This window comes from Bos indicus x Bos taurus, chromosome 1 (assembly GCF_003369695.1).
Source record: "Bos indicus x Bos taurus breed Angus x Brahman F1 hybrid chromosome 1, Bos_hybrid_MaternalHap_v2.0, whole genome shotgun sequence".
Classification (NCBI taxonomy): Eukaryota; Metazoa; Chordata; class Mammalia; order Artiodactyla; family Bovidae; genus Bos; species Bos indicus x Bos taurus.
The window spans coordinates 33,755,435-33,781,863 of NC_040076.1; the positions used below are offsets into that span (position 1 = coordinate 33,755,435).

The 26,429-nt window shown below is 35.9% G+C and overlaps 1 protein-coding gene across 4 annotated transcripts in view; it reads left to right on the plus strand.

The window, feature by feature from the left end:
• The window catches only part of CADM2 (cell adhesion molecule 2), a 1,273,609-nt gene that overhangs the window by 1,166,081 nt on the left and 81,099 nt on the right, over positions 1–26,429 (plus strand). For 2 of the 4 annotated variants that reach the window (XM_027551660.1, XM_027551574.1), the window contains exon 8: positions 20,278–20,397. The exons of the other annotated variants lie outside the window; for them this stretch is intronic. In XM_027551660.1, coding sequence (XP_027407461.1) covers positions 20,278–20,397 — 120 coding nt within the window. The remainder of the gene's footprint in view (positions 1–20,277; positions 20,398–26,429) is intronic. 4 annotated transcript variants of the gene reach the window in all.

Below are 26,429 nucleotides of genomic sequence, written 5' to 3' on the forward strand. Positions count from 1 at the left end.
ATTTTTTTTGTTTGTTTCCAGGATAATTTACCTCAGAATAACACATATATAGAATAAGATCTATCACATTTTATCATTAGCTAGTAAGAACAATTATAACAAAGTGTTTCAAGTTTTTAATTTTTATAGTAAGAGACAATATTACTGCTAGAAATGTCTGTGTGTTTTGGTTTAGTGAAAAGCATCAAGCTATTAAATATGCCTTTACAACTTAGAAAAATCAATACAACTGCTATTTTCATTTCACTCTGCTTTTATTGTTAATAATAAATGTCAGAAATGCAGAGAGACAGAAAGTTGTACACGAAGATTTTGCAGACTTTTGCATCAAGACAAACCTTGAAGCTATGTTGTTTATTTAGATATCTGTTTCTTTCAGAGACTATAGGTAAATGCAAGTTCACTTCCCATTTTAGGTGCTAATTCTTCCTTTCAGTTAATTTGCTTATCATGGGAGAGAGACAAATTGAGTCATGGAGCGTAGCCTTTCTTTCATTTTAACAAACATTTCCAAGCCATCTGTTATCTCCTTCAAATATTTAAAAAATGTGCAAAGTATATATTCAATTGCTTAAGTGTTATTAGTACCTGATTCTAAAGTTAGCAAAAAAAATAATACATATATAGATGCATGCAGTACTAATTACGAAACAGATTAGGACTACTATAAAGTAATATCTTAAATTTGTTTTTAAATTTGTCTTACTCTAGAACTGAGCAAGTATACATACTTTCCTAGTCTTATGCTTCACATATTCCTGCTATGATTATCAGTGTTTTGAGAGCTAATAAGAACTCTCATCAATTAAAATTAAAATGCACCTCAGTTCTTCATAGTAAATATGTAGCTAGACTAAAAAGTCGGCAGTCACACCTACGTTTACTGTTATAATTATCCAGCAACAAAACATTGAGAAACATTGAGAATCTGCACGATTTTTTTTTTTTTTTAACTTAACTGTGCTGTTAGGAAAGGTGATACAGATCAGAATGAAAGTAAGAGAGTGAATCTTTGAGCTCAGATGAGTGGGTGGGGAGCAGGAAAGCGAAGACTGGATTATGGACAGATGTACAGCCTAGCAAACATTCAAAAGGGATTCAGCTAAAATCTGTTTCCTCATATAGAAACAGACCTGCCAGTTGGTAAATTAATTCTGTGTGCTCATAATGAGCATTTTCCTTTGGAGAAGTTTTCTTTAGAAGTATAGATGGAAAAATATACAGTGTAGGAAGCAAAGGGTAGAAAAGACATCCATATGGAACAACAAACAGTGCACTAATGGAAGAGCCCTATGGTTACTGCTCTCATCTTCAGTTGAGAGTTTCCAGACAGTAAACTAGTCGGATGACTCTTAAAACAGTACCTTCTTTAATCGCTGAGATAAAGCATAGCATCTTTGGACATGAATGAGCAGGGAAAGCTGTGATGCCTGTGGGAAAGGCGTACCTCTGACTGGATGAATATGCTGTTGAACTCTACAGAGAGAAGTGGAATGGATCAAATAGTGGAGACAAGGGCACTGCTTTCATTATAAAGCTTTTTGAAAGGTGGATTTGTGCAAGCATACTCAACATGGAGCTGAGGCTAAATTCCATCTCTTTAAGATGAACATAAAGTGAATAACGTTTTACTTTTCAAGACAAAAATTCATTCAGAGATACCACTCTGCAGTATCAATAAATGTGTCTATGGTACCTAGATGGGTCACTGACTAAACTGTCCATGAGGAAAACCCTCATTCCTGTCTGAAGGGATGAAAGACTTCACCACCCAACAAATGCAACATTTAAAATATTTTCTCTTGCACTCTTTATATATGATTTTTTTTCTGTTGGTTGCAGTAAAGTAAGCCGAACAGAGTATTATACCTGTGGCATTTAGGCTTTCTAGATTTTTTTATGTGCAAAAAAGCCTAGATTATAGCTTTATAAAATGTATGGAACTCTTCTCCTTGAGTATATATGCATTCATTCATTAGCAAATTCAAGCAGTATTCAATGGCCCAGGGAGGACATTTTTGGCATTCCTTTTTAGAAGCAATGGTATTTTAAACTAGCGGAAGGTATTACATAAAACCTGCTTTATAGCCTCTTACAAAAATGTAGTTTTTACAAATATTGTAACAACAGATCATGTACTTATTCCAGAATCTAAGAATTATCCTGTAATTTTCTCTGTCTCTCTTTCCAATTCAACAGCATATCCTGCTGACACTATTTCCTGACCATCTTCCGAGTATGTCTCCTCCTTTCCACCATCCTCTCTCGCCTAGACTATTGTAACATTGCTAATGGGTTCCTTGCTTCCCCTGCTCCAATCTAGTTCCCACATGGATGCAATATATAAATATTTTATATTCATAGTCTTCAGTCTTACTCTATTTAAATTTTGCCAAAAGCATTTCATCACACTTAGTATAAAACCCAAACCTTATTATGCTTATCAGTCCCTGATTTACTTGTTATTGTTCAGTTGCTAAGTCGTATCTGATTATTTGTGACCCTATGGACTGCAGCACACCATGCTACCCTGTCCTTCACTGTCTCCTGGAGCTTGCTCAAATTCATGTCCACTGAGTTGATGATGCTATGTAACCATCTCATCCTCTGCTGTCACCTTCTCCTTTCGCCTTCAATCCTTCCTAGCATCAGGATCTTTTCCAATGAGTCGGCTCTTTTCATCAGGTGGCCAAAGTATTGGGGTTTCAGCTTCAGCATCAGTTCTTTCAATGAATATCCAGGGTTGATTTCCTTTAGAATTGACTGGTTTGATCTCCTTGCAGTCCAAGGGACTCTCAAGAATCTTCCCCAGCACCACAATTCAAAAGCATCAGTTCTTCAGTGCTCAGCCTTCTTTATGGTCCAACTCTCACATCCATACATGACTGCTGGAAAAACCATATCTTTGACTAGATGGACCTTTGCTGGCAAAGTGATGTCTCTGCCTTTTAATAACTGTGAAGGTTTTTCATAGCCTTCCTTCCAAGAAGCAAAAGTCTTTCAATTTCATTGCTGCAGTCACCGTCTGAAGTGATTTTGAAGCCCAAGAAAATAAACTCTGTCACTGCTTCCACTTTTTCCCCTTCTATTTGCCATGAAATGATGGGACCAGTTGCCATGATCTTGGATTTTTGAATGTTGAGTTTCAGGCCATTTTCTTTTATTCTCTTCTTTCACCCATATCAAGAATCTCCTTATTTCCTCTTTATTTTCTTCCATAAGAGTGGTATCATCTGAATATCTGAGGTTGTTGATATTTTTTCTGGAAATCTTGATTTCAGCTTGTGATTACATACATCAAAAGGATTCTTTATTATTAATATACTTGCACAAAAAGTATCTAGTAAATAGCTCTTTTTAGTTTTGTTAAATTATAGGATAACGCTATAATAATAATATTTTTGAAACATTCCCCAAATCTCCTTTAATTTTCATTTAAATAAGCTTCTATATTGCAACATTAAATATTATATTTGGATGCATTTTATTCAGTTCAGTTCAGTCACTCAATCGTGTCCAACTCTTTGTGACCCCATGAATTGCAGCATGCCAGGCCTCTCTGTCCATCACCAACTCCCAGAGTTTACCCAAACTCATGTCGTTGAATCGGTGATACCATCCAACCATCTCATCCTCTGTCGTCCCCTTCTTCTCCTGCCCTCAATATTTCCAAGTGTCAGGGTCTTTTCAAATTAGTCAGGTCTTCACGTCAGGTGGCCAAAGTATTGGAGTTTCAGCTTCAGCATCAGTCCTTCCAATGAACACCCAGGACCGTTCTCCTTTAGGATGGACTGGTTGGATCTCCTTGCAGTCCAAGGGACAATCAAGAGTCTTCTCCAACACCACAGTTCAAAAGCATCAATTCTTTGGCACTCAGCTTTCTTTATAGTCCAATTCTCACATCCATACATGACTACTGGAAAAACCATAGCCTTGACTAGATGGACTTTTTTTGACAAAGTAATGTCTCTGCTTTTTAATATGCTGTCTAGGTTGGTCATAACTTTCCTGCCAAGGAGTAAGCGTCTTTTAATTTCATGGCTGCAATCGCCATCTGCAGTGATTTTGAAGCCCCCCAAAATAAAGTCAGCCACTGTTTCCACTGTTTCCCCATCTATTTCCCATGAAGTGATGGGACCAGATGCCATGATCTTCATTTTCTGAATGTTGAGCTTTAAGCCAACTTTCACTCTTTTCTTTCACTTTCATCAAGAGGCTTTTTAGTTCCTCTTCACTTTCTGGCATAAGGGTGGTGTCATCTGCATATCTGAGGTTATTGATATTTCTCCTGACCATCTTGATTCCAGCTTGTCCTTCGTCCAGCCCAGCGTTTCTCATGATGTATTCTGCATATAAGTTAAATAAGCAGGGTGACAATATACAGCCTTGATGTAAGCCTTTTCCTATTTGGAACTGGTCTGTTGTTCCATGATCACTTCTAACTATTGCTTCCTGACCTGCATATAGGTTTCTCAAGAGGCAGGTCAGGTGGTCTGGTATTCCCATCTCTTTCAGAATTTCCCACAGTTTATTGTGATCCACACAGTCAAAGGCTTTGGCAAAGTCAGTAAAGCAGAAAGAGATGTTTTTCTGGAACTCTCTTGCTTTTTTGATCCAGCAGATGTTGGCAAAATTTGATCTCTGGTTCCTCTGCCTTTTCTAAAATCAGCTTGAACATCTGGAAGTTCACAGTTCACATATTGCTGAAGCCTGGCTTGGAGAATTTTGAGCATTACTTTACTAACGTGTGCTGCTGCTGCTGCTGCTAAATCGCTTCAGTCGTGTCCAACTCTGTGCAACCCCATAGACGGCAGCCCACCAGGTTCTGCCGTCCCTGGGATCAGCTTGTGAGATGAGTGTAATTTGCGTAGTTTGAGCATTCTTTGGCATTGTCTTTCTTTGGGATTGGAATGAAAACTGACCTTTTCCAGTCCTGTGGCCACTGCTGAGTTTTCCAACTCATTCATTTTATTACCCGTAAGCATTGATCAGACAACAAACAGGTATGTGAAAATTAGAATTTGTCAAAATTAATGCTGCGAAATAAACTCCAATTTAATGACAGCATTTTTCAACTTATAAAAGTTAGTAACATAGTAGAGTAGCACAACTTAGGTACACCTTAAGGATATTTGGTTCAAGATCCAGAACCCATAGTTATTCTTTCATGGAATCTGTGTATTAAATAGGAAGAGGAATCAAGATAAAATTAGAAATATTTCTACATGGTGAGAAATATATAGTAACGTGTGTGTGTGTGTGTGTGTGTGTGTGTGTGTTAGTTGCTCAGTTTTGTCTGACTCTTTGTAACCTCATGGACTGTAGTCTGCCAGTCTCCTCTGTCCATGGGATTCTACAGGCAAGAATACTGCTGTGGGTTGTCATTCCCTTCTCCAAGGGATCTTCCTGATCCAGGGATCAAACCTGGGTCTCTGCATTGCAGGCAGATTCTTTGCCATCTGAGCCAACAGAGGTACAGCTCTCTCTCTCTCTCTGTGTATATATATATATATACACACACACACATACATATATATACTATATAATATATATAACTTAGTATGAGTTACAGAAATACTTTGCATAATAGCAAATGAACATTTCTCAACTGGACCAAGCAGAGAAAGTTTGAGAAATTTTAGTCATAAGCATGACATATTTAAATACGAGAGTCTTGATGTCAAGAGTGATTTTTGTTTCCTGGAAGTTCACTTATTTTAGCATTTCTTAGTATTCCATTCATGTTATCATTAATTTTTCAAAGCGCACATAAGATTATCTTGAAGTTGAGAGAGATATGATTTACAATATGAAGCTAACTTATATGCAGAGTACATCATGAGAAATGCTGGGCTGGAGGACGCACAAGCTGGAATCAAGATTTCTGGGAGAAATATCAATAACCTCAGATATGCAGATGACACCTTATGGCAGAAAGTGAAGAAGAACTAAAGAACCTTTGATGAAAGTGAAAGAGGAGAGGGGAAAAAGTTGGCTTAAAGCTCAACATTCAGAAAACTAAGATCATGGCATCTGGTCCCATCACTTCATGGCAAACAGATGGGGAAACAGTGGCTGACTTTATTTTGGGGGGCTCCAAAATGACTGCAGATGGTGATTGCAGCCATGAAATTAGAAGACGCTTACTCCTTGAAAGGAAAGTTATGACCAACCTAGACAGCATATTAAAAAGCAGAGACATTACTTTGTCAACAAAAGTCCGTCTAGTCAAGGCTATGGTTTTTCCAATGGTCATGTATGGATGTGAGAGTTGGACTGTAAAGAAAGCTGAGCACAGAAGGATGGATGCTTTTGAACTGTGTTGTTGAAGAAGACTCTTGAGAGTCCCTTGGACTGCAAGGAGATCCAACCAGTCCATCCTAAAGGAGATCAGTCCTGGGTGTTCATTGGAAGGACTGATGTTGAAGCTGAAACTTCAATACTTTGGCCACCTGAGGTGAAGAGCTGACTCACTGGAGAAGAACCTAATGCTGGGAAAGATTGAGGGCAAGAGGAGAAGGGGAGGAAAGAGGATGAGATGATTGGATGGCATCACCGACTCGATGGACATGGATTTGGGTGGACTCTAGGAGTTGGTGATGGACAGGGAGGCTTGGCATATTGTGGTTCATGGGATCGCAAAGAGTTGGACATGACTCAGTGATTGAACTGAACTGAATTTCTTTGCATTTTTAAATCTGTACCATCTTTAGAGGCTGAATGAATCTTCTAAAGTCATAAACAATTTTTTCACATCTACAAATTTCCTGAGTGAATTTGTTTGCTTTTAGAAAATCAACTGTTACTCATCACTAATAAAGAAATTGGCCCAAAATGATTTATATAAAAGACCAGATCTGAACTATCTTTTTTGGATAAAGAAGCACAGGTGCAAAGGGATTAAACTGTAGGCAAAATGTCTCTATTATTTTATCACAGAAACTAAATGAAAAATCAAAACATCCTGATTTTTCAAGCGCTGCACTTTTACTACAACACACCACTCCTTGTTGTATATTTATATTTGATTTAAGTTTTTTCTTCTAATGGAAAGCATTACTAGTCTCCCAAAGGAAACTGACATCCTCACAGAACTTAAAAAGTATTTGATCAAATCATCTGATTTACTTTTTGGTAAAGTCATTTTCCTGGAGAAGGAAATGGCAACCCACTCCAGTATTCTTGCCTGGAAAATCCCATGGACAAAGAGGCCTAGTGGGCTATAGTTTATGGGGCTGCAAAGAGTTGGACACAACTGAGCGACTGAATACAAAGTACTTTTAGGAAAGAACTCCCAGTATGGAAATAGGTGGGGCTAAATAATATAGAATCATACATTTCAAAGGAATTTTCCCTCCATTTTAAATTTCACTCTCCTTTGTCAGCTTGAAATGTAAAAGAATATTTTTAAAGAAAAAAAGTATACTTTTTTTCAATAACAGACTGATATTATTCATCAACTTTTCTTATAATTACATAAGACTTTTGGTTGCCACCTACAGTTTAAAATTGCAGTAGTTTTCATTTTTCAGCCTTTTTTTTTTTAATTGTATAAGGATTTCATTCAGTATGTGAGGCCAGTTGAAGCTATCAGAGGAATGAAAAGGGATGCATTCAAATCTAATTTTTGAAAGGGTTCTTTTTTATGAAGCAGATGAGGTTACCGTATGGCTCTGGAGGAGGAGACAAGCTCTGGCTTGTTGAGACCTTGTCAACCTCATGTTTGTCATTTAAGTAAGAGCCTTGGTGCTGTTATCCATTCTTATGCTATAATCCAAATAGGCTGTTACAAGTAGCTGAACATAATGGGAACAATAAATGTCTTCTGCACAGGCAAAAAAAGCAAATACAGTAAACTTTTCCTCTTACAGTTGCTTCCAATGGCACTGTAATTATTGGTAAAGTTAAGATGCCTTATTATTTTTAAAATTAGGGAATGTGAATAATTTCTATCAGAAAGATACTTCTTATATTAATATGTTGAGTTCTGGCCAACAATATTCCCCTGATGATCTTCTGCATCTCCAATAATAAACCTTGGTTTGGATTCACTCTTGATTATCCCAGGACCACCTAGGGGAGTTAGTGACAGAAAGTGGAAAGGAAGTAGACACATGGAAACCAGGCTAAATGGTAGCAGTTTTTCTCCCTATTGAATACTAGTCCTTGGAGAGGAAACAAGCAGCTTGGACTTCTGGGACTCTTTAGACTTAATTTTGTTTCGAAAATCCAATCTGAATGGGCCAGAATGCCATTTTTAAAAAGAGAAACTGCCACAAAACAAAACAGGTTGACAAGTTAGAAATTATTGTACACTGCATTTGTAGAGAACAGAACATACCTTTAACCTGAAAAGCTCGTTATTGGAAAAAAGGTGCTGTAATACTCTGGAGTTTATTGTATACAGTGCTTGTTGGAAGTGATTTCATTTTGACAAGGTTATACAGGATCTGTTGTGCTCTAATAAGCTCCAATAACAAAATACAGTTGAATTTTTTGAATTCCTTCATTAGGATGTGAAAAAGGACCCTTTTTCTATTATTTTGAATTGAGTATGATGATTTAGAGCTCTAACACTTTAAAAACATTGAAAAACTGCATTTGGAATGTAATATTCTTCAGTATGCTGAATTTTATTTTTTTAGACTGGAAGATTCTTAGCAGAAATTCCTAAAAATTACTTCATTAATGGTAAAAAGAGGAGGAGGGATAATTTTTTGCAGAGATTCACCATGTATAAGGCTCAATTACTAATCCATGTCTTTAAAATTGATGCCATTTCCTATGTACTGACAATATTGCTATTACCACCAAAAGATGCATTATTTATAAATTATCAGTCAAATTCAAAGCCTAGAGCTAAGTACCCTAAGGAAGCACTGAAATATACCATGGATTTGATACCTATTTCCTCTGTTATCTTACCATCTTTTATACTCATAAATAAAAAACAAAAAACTAGTAATGCATTAATTGCCAAGTAAATGTGATAGCTTCCCAGATTTCAACCACTAATTTCATGAAGAGCTATGGTATGTATTCTGTTTACTGTGAACTTTATTATTAATAAGAGAATAGTTGAGTGTACTAGTGACTATGTTAATTAAAGAAAATTTTAAAATTTTACCTTAATATTACTCATGTATTTTGATAGATGTTCTCCACTAAAGGAAAGAGAGAGAGAGCTATATAGCTAGTGAGAGGCACATAACTCTGGGTGGGGTCACAATAGTGTGGTCATGACTGTAAATAACATTGTTATGGCAATACACCAGGATCCTCTGTCCGTGGGATTTTCCAGGCAAGAATACTGGAGTGGGTTGCCATGCCCTCCCCCAAGGGATCTTCCCAAACCAGGGAGTGAACCCAGGTCTCCCTCATTGCAGGCAGATTCTTTACCATTTGAGCCACCAGGGAAGCCCATAATTCTATGGTAGAGGGATATAGGTAACAAAATGCAGGAACACTAGATAAACTCAGAAAGCGTGAAAAGTGTTCAGAGAAAGGAAATCAGTTGGGGTTTAGTTGATCATGGAAGTCTTTACAGAGCAGGTAGGAATAAGGCTGAAAGTTGAGAGTAGCATTTCACTAGGCACATCAAAAAAGGGAAGGCTATTTTAAAATGAAAGTGAAGTCTCTCAGTCGTGTCCGACTCTTTGCGACCCCATAGACTGTAGCCTACCAGGCTCCTCTGTGCATGGGATTTTCCAGACAATAGTAGTGGAGTGGATTGCCATTTCCTTCTCCAGGGGATCTTCCCGACCCAGGGCTCAAACCTGGGTCTCCCGCATTGTAGACAGATGCTTTACTGTCTGAGCCACCAGGGAAGTCCTAACTTTAAGATGAGACTGGGTGATACCGATGGGTTGGGTCAAAGTAAATTTGTACCAAGGCAAAGTTATATTTTTAAAAGCAAGAATGCTGATTTCTAAAGATTGAGCTTACAGTTTATTAGAAACATAGGTACATAAATATATGTGTCATGGTAATATGTAAAATAAGCATGTGTAGAGGTGCATGTAAGTGCTTGAAAGCACATTGAGGGAAGATATTAAACATGAAAGAGAAAAGTAATGTGAAACAGGATGTGACTCTGAGAACATGCAACAAAGAGAACAGAGAGAGCTGAGTCTAAAATTTGGGGAAATGACTTGTATCAGGGCAGATGTCTTGTATTCCAGACTTCGGCTTTTCTGTTTAAGCTAACTGGCATTATAAGAAATAAAGAAAAGAAGCCAAGCATACATGCGCTGACTTGTATATAACTCTAGCCCCTGTTGTTCCAGAAAACTTTAACACTGAGGCAACTCAAGTGGGTATAGTTTGGAGTTCACATGAGAATCATAGAGGTTAAGCAGGAGACATGATGGACTGATGAAGTGTCATAGCAAAGTTTGGCCATGGTCCCTGGGAACACAGATTTTAGTTTCCTGATTCACTAGCTTTGTTGTATGAGTCGAAATTGTGTTTCTGCAAGTGAATAGGTTATTATAGAAGGAACCCACAGTATTTACACTGCATTTATTTGTACTCAATATTCACTCACATGAATAACTTTTGCAGCCAACTCAGACTTTGTCCTCATAATATACAATTGTGCAATTGACTAGATTTGGGATTTTGTCTGACATTATTGAAATATTCCTGAATTTTCCTTATATGTTATGGTAATACATTATATATGTTACAAGTAAGATGAAAATTGTAACTTATTTTAATTTACCTCTTATATGTAGGTAAAACTATAGGCAAATATTTTCATGCCTTGGACCTTTATTTTTCTCAGCTCCCCATCAATACAAATTCTCAAATTTTTGCTTTAAAGGAAATTCCTGATTTTATTATGGCTCCTATAGTTTTCTAAAACAACATTTTATTAATAAATAATAAATAATGGATCATGGACCTCTATGAATTCATTTAAATATCTTATTTAAACCACAAAATTATTTAGCAAGTTTTCTCCATGTTAGTATATAGTAAATGAGTAGTTCCCTAAGATTTAATCTGCTAGGAAAAGATTTAAACACTTAATCACAATTTTAGAGAAATTGGTGTTACACATGTATATATAATGTGATAACAATATTTAGCTACTTGAAGCTATTATTGTTTCACATTCAAATTTCTTACTAACTACAAGATGTTTTATTATTTCTGATTTTGAAGAACTTTATTGGAATTTCTCTTTTTGGTTTTAAATTATATTTATATACTAATTTATTTGATCAGATCTAAACTAAAATAAACAAAATCTAATTATTTTCACTTTGTTCATTTCTGAAGATACCTTTTTTCATCCACTACATATTTTATCAGTTATTAGTTCATCATTTATACATTAATATATAGAAAATATATTATATAATACAGTAAATTTATTTTGTAAATTATAAATGCTGAACTTCTTAGCCACTTTTTTTTTTCCAGGCAAATTCAACAATATTTAATTAGATTAACATGCTCTCCAAGGAAAATGACAATGAAAAATTTGAGCCAGTCTTTGTATTGTAGAAAACAGAGATGAAATATCATGTAGTTAATTGACTGATCTATTAGATAGCTGTCATTTCTGAATGTTAATATCCATAAATTACATACCATTGATTTTTTCTGTTTTTTATTTATAGCTATTTTTATATCCATTTAAATATTCTTTAATCATAGGATGTGAACATGTAAGGCAAAATCATCTAAATTGATGTCATATTTAGCAGATTATTTATAATATTAATATGACTACAGATTATGTGGCTTTATGAACAGAATTAATAAATTGATGTTGAACCAGGATTGTCACTTTTATTATATATGGGCACATTTGTAATTCTTCTGCATATGAATCAGAGTATTTTTATTCTACACAGTGTATTTTTTTCAACAAAGAGAGAGAAAAAATCAATGTGTTGTAGAAAAGGAGAAAGTGATCTTCATTTTTTATCCTGTGCTATATTTGGTTGAGTATGCTTTATATTAATAGCATAATGGTTTTAAAATATACAAGATTCTAGATACCTCAAAAATAAGGTTAATGACAATTACTTGTATTTCCAATTTTGTATTTCCTTATGGAAATATAGCTTCATTCTCATTGAAGTGAAGTGAAGTGAAGTCGCTCAGTTGTGCCCGACTCTTTGCGACCCCATGCACTATAGCTTACAAGGCTCCTCTGTCCATGGAATTTTCCAGGCAAGAGTACTGGAGTGGGTTGCCATTACCTTTTCCAAGGGATCTTCCCGAACCCAGGTCTCCCGCATTGCAGGCAGACGCTTTACCATCTGAGCCACGAGGGAAGCCCCCTCATTCTCATTATTAATGTTTTTTATTAATGTTTAAATAAAAGGCCAAAACCTTTAAAATAATTGCTGAATGATGCCAAATGTTGGTGCTCATTTGTAGGGGTAAAAACTAGAGAGGTAGGTGTTTGGACTTAGTAAGACAACTCAGAATTTTACTAATTTCTGCTTTGACAAGAGTTATAGGCAGGCAGATAAAATAAATCATCTTGAGATGGAAATGTTAGAGAAATTTGTCTCTCCAGTATACTTATATATTTAAGAAAATTCTCTCTATACTATAGCATATGTATGTGTAATTTTCTGGAGAAGGCAATGGCACCCCACTCCAGTACTTTTGCCTAGAAAATCCCATGGACGGAGGAGCCTGGTAGGCTGCAGTCCATGGGGTCGCTAGAGTCGGACACGACTGATCGACTTCACTTTCACTTTTCACTTTCATGCATTGGAGAAGGAATGGCAACCCACTCCAGTGTTCTTGCCTGGAGAATCCCAGGGATGGGAAGCCTGGTGGGCTGCCATCTATGGGGTCATACAGAGTTGGACACGACTGAAGCGACGCAGCAACAGCATGTGTAATTTTCAAGGCAAGGAAACTATCTCAAAGTCTTCTCATCCATTAAGTGGGGATAGTAATAGATAACTCACAATTTTGCTTTGATCATTTACCGCTGATCACAGTGAGTTACTCAGTGGTCCCTCCTAGCCTTTCACCCTTTCTTGGAAAGTCTCAAATCAGGTGAAAATGGAGAGAGTTCCTAAGAAGATGGGGTGTGCATGAAACTCAGGTCAGGCTCTCACAGCTTTCAGAGTAGCAGAATATGTAGGCAAAGACTCCGTTTGTTTTGTTGTTTGTTGTTGTTGTTGCTTAGTCACTAAGTCTTGTGAGACTCTTTGTGGCTCCATGGACTATAATCCACCAGGCTCCTCTGTCTGTGGAATTTTCCAGGGGAGAATTGTGGAGTGGATTGCCATTTTCTTCTCCAGGGGATCTTCTTGACCCAGGATTCAAACCTGCATCTCCTGCATTGGCAGGTGGATTCTTTACCACTGAGTCACCAGAGAAGTTCTCATTTTGTTAGCAAGAATATTTACTGAAAGAAGTTTTAGGTTGTAGTAGTTTTAGGTTTTCTTGAAAATGTGTGCTTCAGAAAATAAAAAGTTTCTGTATGTAGTAAGGACAGAGAACTTTTTGTGATCAGTAGTAATGAAATATTTTAGTTTTATATTAACTAGTCAAAAAGTGGACTTTTCTAGATCCCCTAAAATAAATTATATGCTTATAATGCTATGAACAAATTCATTTAGTAAAATATTACTAACCTTCTAAATTGTGCAAGATACAAAAAGTAAAGCAGGCAAAATTCCTCCATTCAACACTTTATTGTCCAGTGGTGAAACTGACATGAGTAAAATCATAGCAATAGAAAGTTTAGGTACAAGAAATATCACTCTATTCTCTTGGTCTTTCTGAGAATTCTAACTAATTCCAGCTAATCTTACATGGTTGAGTTGTGGTTGATTCTGATTAATCTCCTGGCATTGAATATTAAGATTAAATGTTTGATATTTCACAATAAAGTTGAAATAATTGAATGGACAATGTGATGAGAAGAAAGAACAGAATGAAGAAGCCCTCAATTTAAAAAAAAAAAAAATGTTTCCAAACATGTAAGCTGAAATAATGTTAAGACAGTTCAGTTCAGTTGCTCAGTCATGTCCAACTCTTTGCAACCCCATGAATCCCAGCACGCCAGGCCTCCCTGTCCATCACCAACTCCCAGAGTTCACTCAAACCCATGTCCATCGAGTCGGTGATGCCATCCAGCCATCTCATCCTAGTCGTCCTCTTCTCCTCCTGCCCCCAATCCCTCCCAGCATCAGAATCTTTTCCAAAGAGACAACTCTTTGCATGAGGTTGCCAAAGTATTGGAGTTTCAGCTTTAGAATCAGTCCTCCAATGAACACCCAGAACTGATCTCCTTTAGAATGGACTGGCTGAATCTCCTTGCAGTCCAAGGGACTCTCAAGAGTCTTCTCCAAACCACAGTGCAAAAGCATCAATTCTTCGATGCTCAGCTTTCTTCACAGTCCAACTCTCTCATCCATACATGACCACTAGAAAAACCATAGCCTTGATGAGATGGACCTTTGTTGGCAAATATCTCTGCATTTGAATATGCTAGTTAGGTTGGTCATAACTTTCCTTCCAAGGAGTAAGCATCTTTTAATTTCATGGCTGCAATCACCATCTGCAGTGATTTTGGAGCCCGAAAAATAAAGTCTGACACTGTTTCCACTGTTTCCCCATCTATTTGCCATGAAGTGAGGGACCAGATGCCATGATCTTTGTTGTCTGAATGTTGAGCTTTAAGCCAACTTTTTCACTTTCCACTTTCACTTTCAACAAGAGGCTTTTAAGTTCCTCTTCATTTTCTGCCATGAGAGTGGTATCATCTGCATATCTGAGGTTATTGATATTTCTCCCTGCAATCTTCATTCCAACTTGTGCTTCTTCCAGCCCAGCGTTTCTCATGATGTACTCTGCAGATAAGTTAAGTAAGCAGAGTGACAATATACAGCCTTGATGTACTCCTTTTCCTATTTGGAACCAGTCTGTTGCTCCATGTCCAGTTCTAACTGTTGCTTCCTGACCTGCATACAGATTTCTCAAGAGGCAGGTCAGGTGGTCTAGTATTCCCATCTCTTTCAGAATTTTCCACAGTTTATTGTGATCCACACAGTCAATAGCTTTGGCATAGTCAATAAAGAAGAAATATACATTTTCTGGAACTTTCTTGCTTTTTCGACGATCCAGAGGCTGTTGGCAATCTGATCTCTGGTTCCTCTGCCTTTTCTAAAACCAGCTTGAACATCTGGAAGTTCACGGTTCACGTATTGCTGAAGCCTGACTTGGAGAATTTTGAGCATTACTTTACTAGCATGTGAGATGAGTGCAATTGTGCGGTAGTTTGAGCACTCTTTGGCATTGCCTTTCTTTGGGATTGGAATGAAAACTGCCCTTTTCCAGTCCTGTGGCCACTGCTGAGTTTTCCAAATTTGCTGACATATTGAGTGCAGTGCTTTCACAGCATCATGTTTCAGGATTTGAAATAGCTCAACTGGAATTCCATCACCTCCACTAGCTTTGTTCGTAGTGATTCATTCTAAGGCCCACTTGACTTCACATTCCAGAATGTCTGGCTCTAGGTGAGTGATCACACCATCGTGATTATCTGGGTCATGAAGATCTTTTTTGTACAGTTCTTCTGTGTATTCTCGCCAACTCTTCATAGTATCTTCTTCTTCTGTTAGGTCCATACCATTTCTGTCCTTTATTGAGCCCATCTTTGCATGAAATGTTTCCTTGGTATCTCTAATTTTCTTGAAGAGATCTCTAGTCTTTCTTATTTTATTGTTTTCCTCTATTTTTTTGCATTGATCGCTGAGGAAGGCTTTCTTATCTCTCCTTGCTATTCTGTGGCACTCTGCATTCAGATGCTTATATCTTTCCTTTTCTCCTTTGCTTTTCACTTCTCTTCTTTTCACAGATATTTGTAAGGCCTCATCAGACAGCCATTTTGCTTTTTTGCATTTCTTTTTTTGGTGGGGATGGTCTTGATCCCTGTCTCCTGTACAACGTCACGAACCTCTGTCCATAGTTCATCAGGCACTCTGTCGATCAGATCTAGTCCCTTAAATCTATTTCTCACTTCCACTGTATAATCATAAGGGATTTAATTTAGGTCATACCTGAATGGTCTAGTGGTTTTCCCCACTTTCTTCAATTTAAGTCTGAATTTGGCAATAAGGAGTTCATGATCTGAGCCACAGTCAGCTCCTGATCTTGTTTTTGCTGACTGTATAGAGCTTCTCCATCTTTGGCTGCAAAGAATATAATCAATCTGATTTCAATGATGACCATCTGGTGATGTCCTTGTGTAGTCTTCTATTGTGTTGTTGGAAGAGGGTGTTTGCTATGACTAGTGCATTCTCTTGGCAAAACTCTATTAGCCTTTGCCCTGCTTCATTCCGTATTGCAAGGCCAAATTTGCCTGTTACTCCAGGTGTTTCTTGACTTCCTACTTTTGCATTCCAGTCCCCTATAGTGAAAAGGACATCTTTTTTGGGTGTTAGTTCTAAAAGGTCTTGTAGGTCTTCATAGAACCGTTCAACTTCAGCTTCTTCAGTGTTACTGGTTGGGGCATAGGCTTGGATTACCGTGATATTGGGTGGTTCGCCTTGGAAATGAACAGAGATCATTTTGTAGTTTTTGAGATTGCATCTAAGTACTGAATTTCAGACTCTTTTGTTGACCATGATGGCTACTCCATTTCTCCTAAGGGATTCCTGCTCACAGTAGTAGATATAATGGTCATCTGAGTTAAATTCACCCATTCCAGTCCATTTTAGTTCACTGATTCCTAGAATGTTGACATTCACTCTTGCATCTCCTATTTGACCACTTCCAACTTGCCTTGATTCATGGACCTAACATTCCAGGTTCCTATACAATACTGTTCTTTACATCATCGGACCTTGCTTCTATCACCAGTCACATCCACAACTGGGTATTGTTTTTGCTTTGGCTCCATCCCTTCATTCTTTCTGGAGTTATTTCTCCACTGATCTCCAGTACATATTGGGCACTTACTGACCTGGGGAATTCCTCTTTCAGTATCCTATTATTTTGCCTTTTCATACTGTTCAATAATGAAATAATGTTACTAGTGATTAACAATATGTAAGAGTGACTGGGAGAGATTTGTTATTTGACAAGTCATTTTCTTGACCAAGCTGTCATATGAGCCAAGGTGCTGCCCATCAATTGCTTTCATCCAGTTTCTTTTTAGGTGCATATGAAGTCAGATATGCAGATGACATCACCCTTATGACAGAGAGTGAAGAGGAACTAAAAAGTTTCTTAATGAAAATGAAAGTGGAGAGTGAAAATGTTGGCTTAAAGCTAAACATTCAGAAAACTAAGATCATGGCATTTGGTCCCATCACTTCATGGGAAACAGATGGGGAAACAGTGGAAACAGTTCCAGACTTTATCTTTTTGGGGCTCCAAAATCACTGCAGATGGTGATTGCAGCCATGAAATTAAAAGACGCTTACTCCTTGGAAGGAAAGTTATGACCAATCTAGATAACAAATTCAAAAGCAGAGATATTACTTTGCCAACAAAGATCCGTCTAGTCAAGGCTATGGTTTTTCCAGTGGTCATGTATAGATGTGAGAGTTGGACTGTGAAGAAAGCTGAGTGCCGAAGAATTGATGCTTTTGAACTGTGGTGTTGAAGAAGACTCTTGAGGGTCCCTTGGACTGTAAGAAGATTCAACCAGTCCATTCTAAAGGAGATCAGTTCTGGGTGTTCATTGGAAGGACTGATGCTAAAGCTGAAACTGCAATACTTTGGCCACCTCATGCGAAAAGTTGTCTCTTTGGAAAAGATTCTGATGCTGGGAGGGATTGGGGGCAGGAGGAGAAGGGGACGACAGAGGATGAGATGGCTGGATGGCATTACCGACTTGATGGACATGAGTTTGAGTGAACTCTGGGAGTTGGTGATGGACAGGGAGGCCTGGCGTGCTGCAGTTCATGGGGTCACAAACAGACACGACTGAGCGACTGAACTGAACTGAACTGAAGTCAAGGGGAGAAGATGAGAGAAAATGTTGATCAGATAAGCAAGAGTCAGATTGTGAGTCTATAATGGCTAGCGGTGGACATTGTAAAAGACTCTACAGCAGGTCTCTTAAAGCAGATTAGCAGTTATTAAAACTACCCACTGTTTTTATATTTTTTGAATATTAACATGGGGGTGGAAGCCCCTATATATCATGCATCTCCCCATGGAAAATAGAATATTGCTTGGTTTATAAAAGAATGCTCATGAAAATAGACAGATTGTCTCCAAAACAAATCAGAGTTAGTTATTGCCCATCTTTGTTACTACACAGTAAGGTAAAGAAATCTAAACAATGTGAGATTTTTCTTGCTAAACAAATAAATAAATAAAAACACCAAATCCTATTATTTCCATTTGAGAATCAAATGATATTGATGATTTTGAAAAACTGCTTTTCAGAGCCAATGCAATTTTCTTCACTTCAGTGTATGATAGCAAATAATCTAATATTTTATAATCTGTGATAGTTTGGTAATATCGTTTTTTCCACTGAGTTTTAAGTGACTAATATTATTGTATATTCTTATATTTGATAGCCCTGGAAGATATTTCCCTTTACACTAATTAAATACATATATTTGGAGATCCTAATGAGCAAATGATTTTGCTAAAGTGTATTATTTTCTAATTTTAATATTTGTAAAAGTTCAAATTACATTCTTTTTTTTTAATTTAGAAAATGTCTTTCATTTATTTCCAGCATGCCTACCCTATTTAGGAAGGCTTATAATGAAAATAAGAAGGTACAACAGAAATTATTAAACAAGAGACGACCGTGCATGTATACATAGTATTTATTCATTCATAATGTTGTTAAAGTCAATTCTACTTTACGATCATAGTAATTGCACTCCAGGCAATACCCATTTTCTCTAGTGACTAATATAGCACCACTGGATTTTCAGAAGGTTATTTTCTTAATTTGACTGGCCAGGAAGTATTTTCCCTGTTGAAAAACAGGTGTAAACATCAATACCAAAGATAAAAGAGTTATCTCATGCTGTTTTCTGATGTCTCCAGCTTAGACAATTCAGCAGGTTAAAGTCTGAGGATTGAGTAGGGCTATTTATCAGAAGTAAGGAACTAGAAAAATTTTGGTGTGACTCACAGACTGAGGGAATTACAGGAAGCCTTTTAATAGCAAAATAATCTGTCAAATGCTCTGAATATATAGGGGCTGTGTAACAAACATGTGAAATCAAACCCCACACAGTAATTACAGGTAATTTGTGAACTGTTCCTCATTTCCTCACTGTGTAAATTATATGCCTATACACCTGAGACAAGAGTTGACTCTCAGGATCTTACTGAAATTCTCGTTGCTTGACACTGGCTATATTGTTTTGGTGTTTATGCTGCTTTTCTAAATTTCAGCTGCTTTTGAGTGAAAGGAAGGAAAATCTTGTAAACTCTGAGCTATTTTTTTCAGTTTATTGTGTCCTCTGTACTTGAATCTACTGTCAACTTTTGCCAGCTTTGACTATTTATGGAGTAGGGGTTGAATATTATGGTTCAAATCTATGTTCAATAACTTCTCCTAGGTATGCCAAATAATATGAATCATAAACATTTCAGATATTGAGTTCCATGCTAGTTGACCCAATACTTGTTAAAGACTCCTATGTACTGAAAAATTGTTAGAAGGCGTTACCAGCTAATCAGGGTAAGAATTGCAAGATTCTAAGCTGTACATTAACACCATTTGTGAGAAAAGGAAAAGCAAAATAATAGTAATAACAGTTGGCTTCTTTTTTGTTTGTGTCTAAAGATTGCTTTCACCCTATTTCCTATCATTGTTTGCCTAAAAATATCAAAAAGTATTTAACATGCATATACTCATCCATTGTTAATGTTTCTTTAATCTTATATGGTGGTGTTATTTGTGTATATTTTCTGTTGTGTTGTTTCTTTGTTTACTTCTTTGACAAAGCATGTCAATTTTTGTTTTACCTATCTGTATTTTGCTACTGCATGTCAAACATTTTAAATGACTCAGTGAACAAATGAATTCTTGTCATTTTAAATTTCACTCAAAATATTGCAAGCAATCTGCTTATCCTCAAACATTGCTCCAGGTTTTTGCTTTGTGTAAGAGCATGAAAGATAAGTGAACAAAAAATGACAAGAACTGTGTGGTACAAGGAGCTTTGTACCAGATAATCTGTTTAAGCCTGTTAAATTTAAACCTAAATAAGATATATGTATTTATAATTTGAATCATTTATGTTTCTGTTTTGTTTGCATGATATGATTTTGGTTTATATTTTGTTTTTTTCCACTCACCAGATGTTCCCAACACTTTGCTTCCCACTACTATCATCCCCTCCCTTACCACTGCAACAGTCACAACCACTGTAGCCATAACAACCTGCCCAACCACATCTGCAACAACCAGCAGCATAAGAGGTACAGTATGCTTCTTTGTTATGGCCTAGAAAACACGGTAAATAGAAATCTATAGGGCTTACTTTTTTTAAAGAGTAGAAGAATTGAGATCCAATTTTACTTAATTATAAGGAATAATTAAGTCAAGTCAGTTACTGTCAGTTAGGGTTATTGTAATAAAATATGAGACAAGATGGTATATTTTAATTTTTCTTAGTGTCATATGATTCATGAGAATGTTCAGAATATAGGTAAAAAAAATATGGAGCTCTGAAACACTGACAATTTAAAATGTGAACATGGGAGCTTTTTTTTTTTTTTGTACTTTACCTTATAAAAACAAGCAAAGAAATAAGATGTTCAAAAATGCAGAGGTAGTTTTTGCTTTTTTATGACCCTCCTTTAGTGTTAATGATTTTTTATTTCTCTGCAACTAGGCTAAAAAGCCTGCGGTGTTGAGTTTGTTCTAAAATTAGCATGATGGGTCATTATAAGTTATTTGCCACATAGAACTTTTAGGTAAATATTTAATATATCATCCTAAAGTGATTAGCTGAGTGGAGCTATTCTTGTAATTAGAGAGTGTTCCAGAAGCAAATGTTCTAGGCTTACCCAGGATGACAGGAATTGATGGTTGGCTCTAGGAATAATTTCTGGTGTCTGATTACTAATGTTTTTCTGAAGCACAGCAAGCAAAAAGATATTGAAGCAATTCTTAAGGGCAAAAAAAGAAAAAAAGAAAAAAAAAGAAATCATTATGTCATGGTTCAAAAACATAAAAAAATATTTCTGAGTAATTAAGTGGTTGTTAGATAATGAAGAAATGAAAAATCTTTTGAGATTTTTTTTAGCACATTATAGAAATACACGTTTTAAACTTTATTTCTATGTTCAGAGACAATGTGTCCTATTTGAGTCTGTCATTTACTCTTATCATGCTTATACATGTTTTATGTCATGTTGGCTGTACTAATATGTGTTAAATGTAGCAATTTAATTTGAGCTTATAAGGACTTTACAAAAATATATATCTAAAGTTTCATCAGGGATACGCTTAACATTGTTTTCACTTGTAAAGATTATTCAATTAAACTTCTTGTGTTTCTTAGAATTTTTACTAATTCTCAGTATTATGTTGAGTTTCTGCTAGCTTTTACTTAGTGTTTGCAGTATTTTTTCTCTTGTTCCAGAAAAATATTTTAGTATCTGGTAAGTGTTCATTAGGTTTATTCTGTTATGCCAGGTACAAGATTGATAGCTAAAACTTGATGATGATAACAATAAAAATCATTAAAAATATCTAGTCTTACTAAAAAAAAAAACTTGTATTTGATTTAAATCTAAAAGTAGAACAGCTTAAAGATCATTCTTATAACAATGTGTATGAAATGGGTGGAAAAATAATAAAAATGAAGAAAAAACACTTTATGATAATATATGGCATGTAAAATATGTTCTACTTTGCTTTACTTATTGTTTTTCTAAAGATTTTTACAAACAGTAATTCAGATGAAATGTAGCTATTGCTTACCCACAAAATCTCAATGGTAATGTTAAGTTCTATGTGTACAAAGAAATCACTTTGATGGAAAAGGAAATGTTGGTTTAATTTTTTTAAAAAAGATCTACTTATAACAAAAAAAAGCCTAATTAATTTCTTCTTCAATAAGTATTTATCAAATACCTGTTATATATATTATAGGAAAAGCACTATGCCAGGGCTAAAATTATGGATATTAAACATATTGTATCTAAACACGAGCAAATTAATGCATTTTCCCCCAAATAATCAGTGCCTGGGCTTAATTAGTTAAGGCATTCATATCTTTTCTGAATATATATACATTAGGTGAAAATAAGAGAAAATATTTTATTTCAAAGTGAAGTGCTTAACAACAATTTTTTATATTTATTCACATGTATCTTAAGTGAATCTTACCGGTTCCATTTTAATCAGCCTGCTAAAATGAAATCAGTTTTCTGCTTTTTCAAGTAAATTCATTTTTTAAAGTTTTCCTAAGATGTTCTGTAAACTTTACACCATGAAATTTAAAAATTATAAAAAAATATATTTTTCCTTTCAAGGAACACATGAATAAATAAACCTCAAAGAAGACAAACACACACACACTCACACACACAAACACACACACCATTCCCTCTTTCTTTACTTAACAGTTGAAACATCATTTTTCAAATGGCATCAAAATATGTGAAAAGAAAACATTTTATGTGTTAGGCAATTAATAGCATCTATTTTATACAGAAAAAAACAGTAACACTGACTTCAAATGTTAGTATAACGTCTATTTTTCCTTGCTAACTTCAGCAAACAACTGGGAACTCAAGAAAGTCACCAAGCATGACTAATTTTCTAGTCCATATTTGAGGGACTTGGGAATTTTGTCAATATATAAATATTTTATGATTTTTGTACTCTGCCACTTATATGTTATATGATATTCACTCAGCCATGCATTACCTATCAAATTCGAGCTTTCAGATGCAATTATATTTTAGTGGAATTCATTTATTTATAAGATGACAAAAGATGTTACAAAATTATCATTTAAAAGATATCATAATAAAAATATGTTGTCTAAGAAAAGCTAAGGACTAAATATTTCCAGCTTGCCAATTTTTTTAAGTTTATCTGCTTCATCCCTGTCTCTCAGTAATCTTAAGTAAACTAACTATATTTAATCTTATTAGCTTTAAATATCATTTCTTCAGATTTCATAAATATAACATTTACCTCTATCTGTACAGACATATTTAATAAGTTACCACAAATAAATCACCATTCATATCTCCATTTCTACTCTTTCACCACCCCTGCCATTGCTGAGTTTTCTTCTATATGATAAACATCCAGTTTAAAAATGAAGAATCATAGCTGCAGCTATATTAAAAATCAAGACAAAATAGAACAAAAGAAGCTACTCAAATTGTCAGTTATAACCTTGAGAATTTGCACATGTCTTCAGTTTGTACATGAAATGCATCCTTATGTGCAGGAAGAAGAGCTTCAACCATAGGGAAGAAAGCTGGCAATTAGCAGATCTTGTTACAAATAAGTGTGCTAAAAGAGAGAAACGAGCAAACTTTACCAAACATGGGAAAGACAGAGAATAAGTGAGTCCAGGAGACATCTTTAGGTGTGAGCTGTAGTTCTTCTGTTTACACAGTCTTTGGTCATAGATGTTGAACCAAATTTAACACCTGCATTTTCATCAGAAAAATGAGAAACATTCAATTCTCAGATTGTCTTGAGGATTGGATAATATCTAGAGTTCTGGCAACATAATCAGCACTCAATGTATGACAATTATTGCTTAGTTCTTTTAAGTAAAATGAATATATTCACATTTGCATCATACAATTAATGAAATTGTGTATTTTTCCTATAGTAATTCTAGTTTTGACAAAATTATTTGGTGTTAGTGCACCGATTGCATTTTAATTTCAAACATACTTTTAATTATGTCAAAATCAAATAATAAAATGGCACTAGAACATATGGAACTTACCTATCTTTGAATATAACAACAATTAATAAATTGTCTATGAAGTTCATAATATTTTTGATTTATATCATATATCTAAAATCTGAACATTTTATAGATCTCTCAAACATTTTTCATTACAAAACATCATTGCTATAGCACATTTTCTGCTTATAGAACTTGCAACTTTTTAAGGCTAGTGGCCTGATTAATCCTATCAACTAATTTAGAAGATACATACCTATATATCTGTATCTGTATCTATCTACCCATCCATCTACCCATATATACTTTTTTACGAATTTGGGGTTTTCTTATCACTTTAATAAATTTTTAATGAGATAAACTTTGATGAGTTAAATATGATCATTTATAAAATGCTTCCAAATGACCTGATGTGATTTATAGAATTAATATTATTTTTGCATGGTATGCTTACTTTGAAAACATTTTTAAATTTTTTAAATAATTTCTTTATTTATTCACTTATTTTTAGCTGTGCTGTATCTTCCTTGCCATGCAGGCTTTTCTCTAGTTCCAGCAAGCAGGGCCTACACTTTAGTTGCAGTACAAGGGCTTTTTATTGCGGTGGCTTCTCTTCCCTGGTGGCTCAGACGGTAAAGCGTCTGTCTACAATGTGGGAGACCCAGGTTTGAGCCCTGGGTTGGGAAGATCCCCTGGAGAAGGAAATGGCAATCCACTCCAGTACTATTGCCTGGAAAATCCCATGGACAGAGGAGCCTGGTAGGCTACAGTCAGACATGACTTCACTTTCACTTTCTCTTGTTGCAGAGCATGGGCTCTAGGGCGTGTGAACTTCTGTAGTTGCAGTGGGCTCAGTCGTTGCAGTTCCCGGGCTCTAGAGCACAGGCTCAGTAGTTGTGGCACGTGGGCTTGGTGCTCCACAACCTGTTGGATCTTCCTGGGTCAGGGATGGAACCTGTGTCTCCTGTATTGGCAGTCAGAATCTTCACTACTGAGCCACCAGGGAAGCCCTAAAATTTTTTATCATATAGTATATTTTCAATTTTATATAAACTATCTCATAATCTAGGAATCTTTAACAGCACCCTCATTTACAGATCATGATATAAAGATATTGAAAATTCAGGAAACATGTATGAGACATACTGAGATAAATCAGTGATTATGTCTATTTATCATGATTTTTAAAAGTAGAATTCAAAATTGAAGACTTTGTGCTTACCAAGACAGAAAAACTCCTAAATGCTTACTTATCTGTCTCTGCCTCTATAAGACTGTAAGTAAACTACAGGTGCAGAAATGAAATGACATATATGGAGAAAAGGTATAAAATACCTAATACACTCCCTGTCCTGTTCAAATACTTCATGTATTTCAATGTTTAGATAGGAAAAAAAATCCTAAAAGTGATGATGACATCGTTTATACAATCAATGTAAAAATCCAAATGAATTATTGGTTCAAGTATTGATTTATTTTACATCAGACTTAAAAATGGAAAAATAATTTTTTGTTAATAAAATTGTACAATTTTGCTTATAATCACAACCAATTTGTTAACTATAACGGGGTAATTGGAGTGGACCTTACTTCAGAATGGGCTTCCCTGGTGGCTCAGAGGTTAAAGTGACTTCCCGCAATGCGGGAGACCTGGCTCCGATCCTTGGGTTGGGAAGATTCCCCTGGAGAAGGAAATGGCAACCCACTACAGTATTCTTGCCTGGAGAATCCCATGGACCGAGGAACCTAGTGGGCTACAGTCCACGGGGTCTCAAAGGGCTGGACACGACTGAGCGACTTCACTTTCACTTTCTTTACTTCAGAATGGCACTGCAAATTTTTTTCTTTAAAAATACATTTTTTTTAAATTTACCAAATCAATTATTATCAAATTATCTACAATCAGAAAAGTATGACCAATATCAAAAAATTTAGAGACGAGTTACTGTTTTGGTCCCAGCCTATCAATAGTGATACTTTTGGCTATGACTGCTTGAGACGCTTGGCTCAGCTCCTGTTGCTTTTAGGAACACCTGTAGGCATTTCCTGCACTGAGGCCAATAGGGTTGGACCAGCCCTTGTTCTTAATATGGTCATTGGATGCACTTCAGCAAAAACCAACAGGGAATGCTGAGGAACAAAATTACTACTCACAGATTCTGAAAGACCATCTAGAGAAGTCACGGTTAGAAAGACAGACAGAACACACAGATTTGGTCTCTGGCTTTATTAGAGTTCAAAGGTGGGGTGGGGTGTCTAGAGTTTTGTGGACTCACATCATTATTGTTAAATTTGAATTGTAAGAATGGGAATTAGGCATAGGAAGGGAGAGCCAGTTTCTCAAGGTGATCAGCTGTCTGAGTTCACAGGTGGGGCAGCCTAGTTCCTTACCAGGTTGCTTTGCTAGGCTGACAATACATTTATTCAAGATGGATTTCTTTTGAAGTGTATATCACTGCAATCAAAATCTCAGTTTCAAGCATTCACTTAATATAGGGCTTCTCTGGTGGCTCAGAAGGTAAAGAATCTGCCTGCAATGTGGAATACCTGGGTTCGATCCCT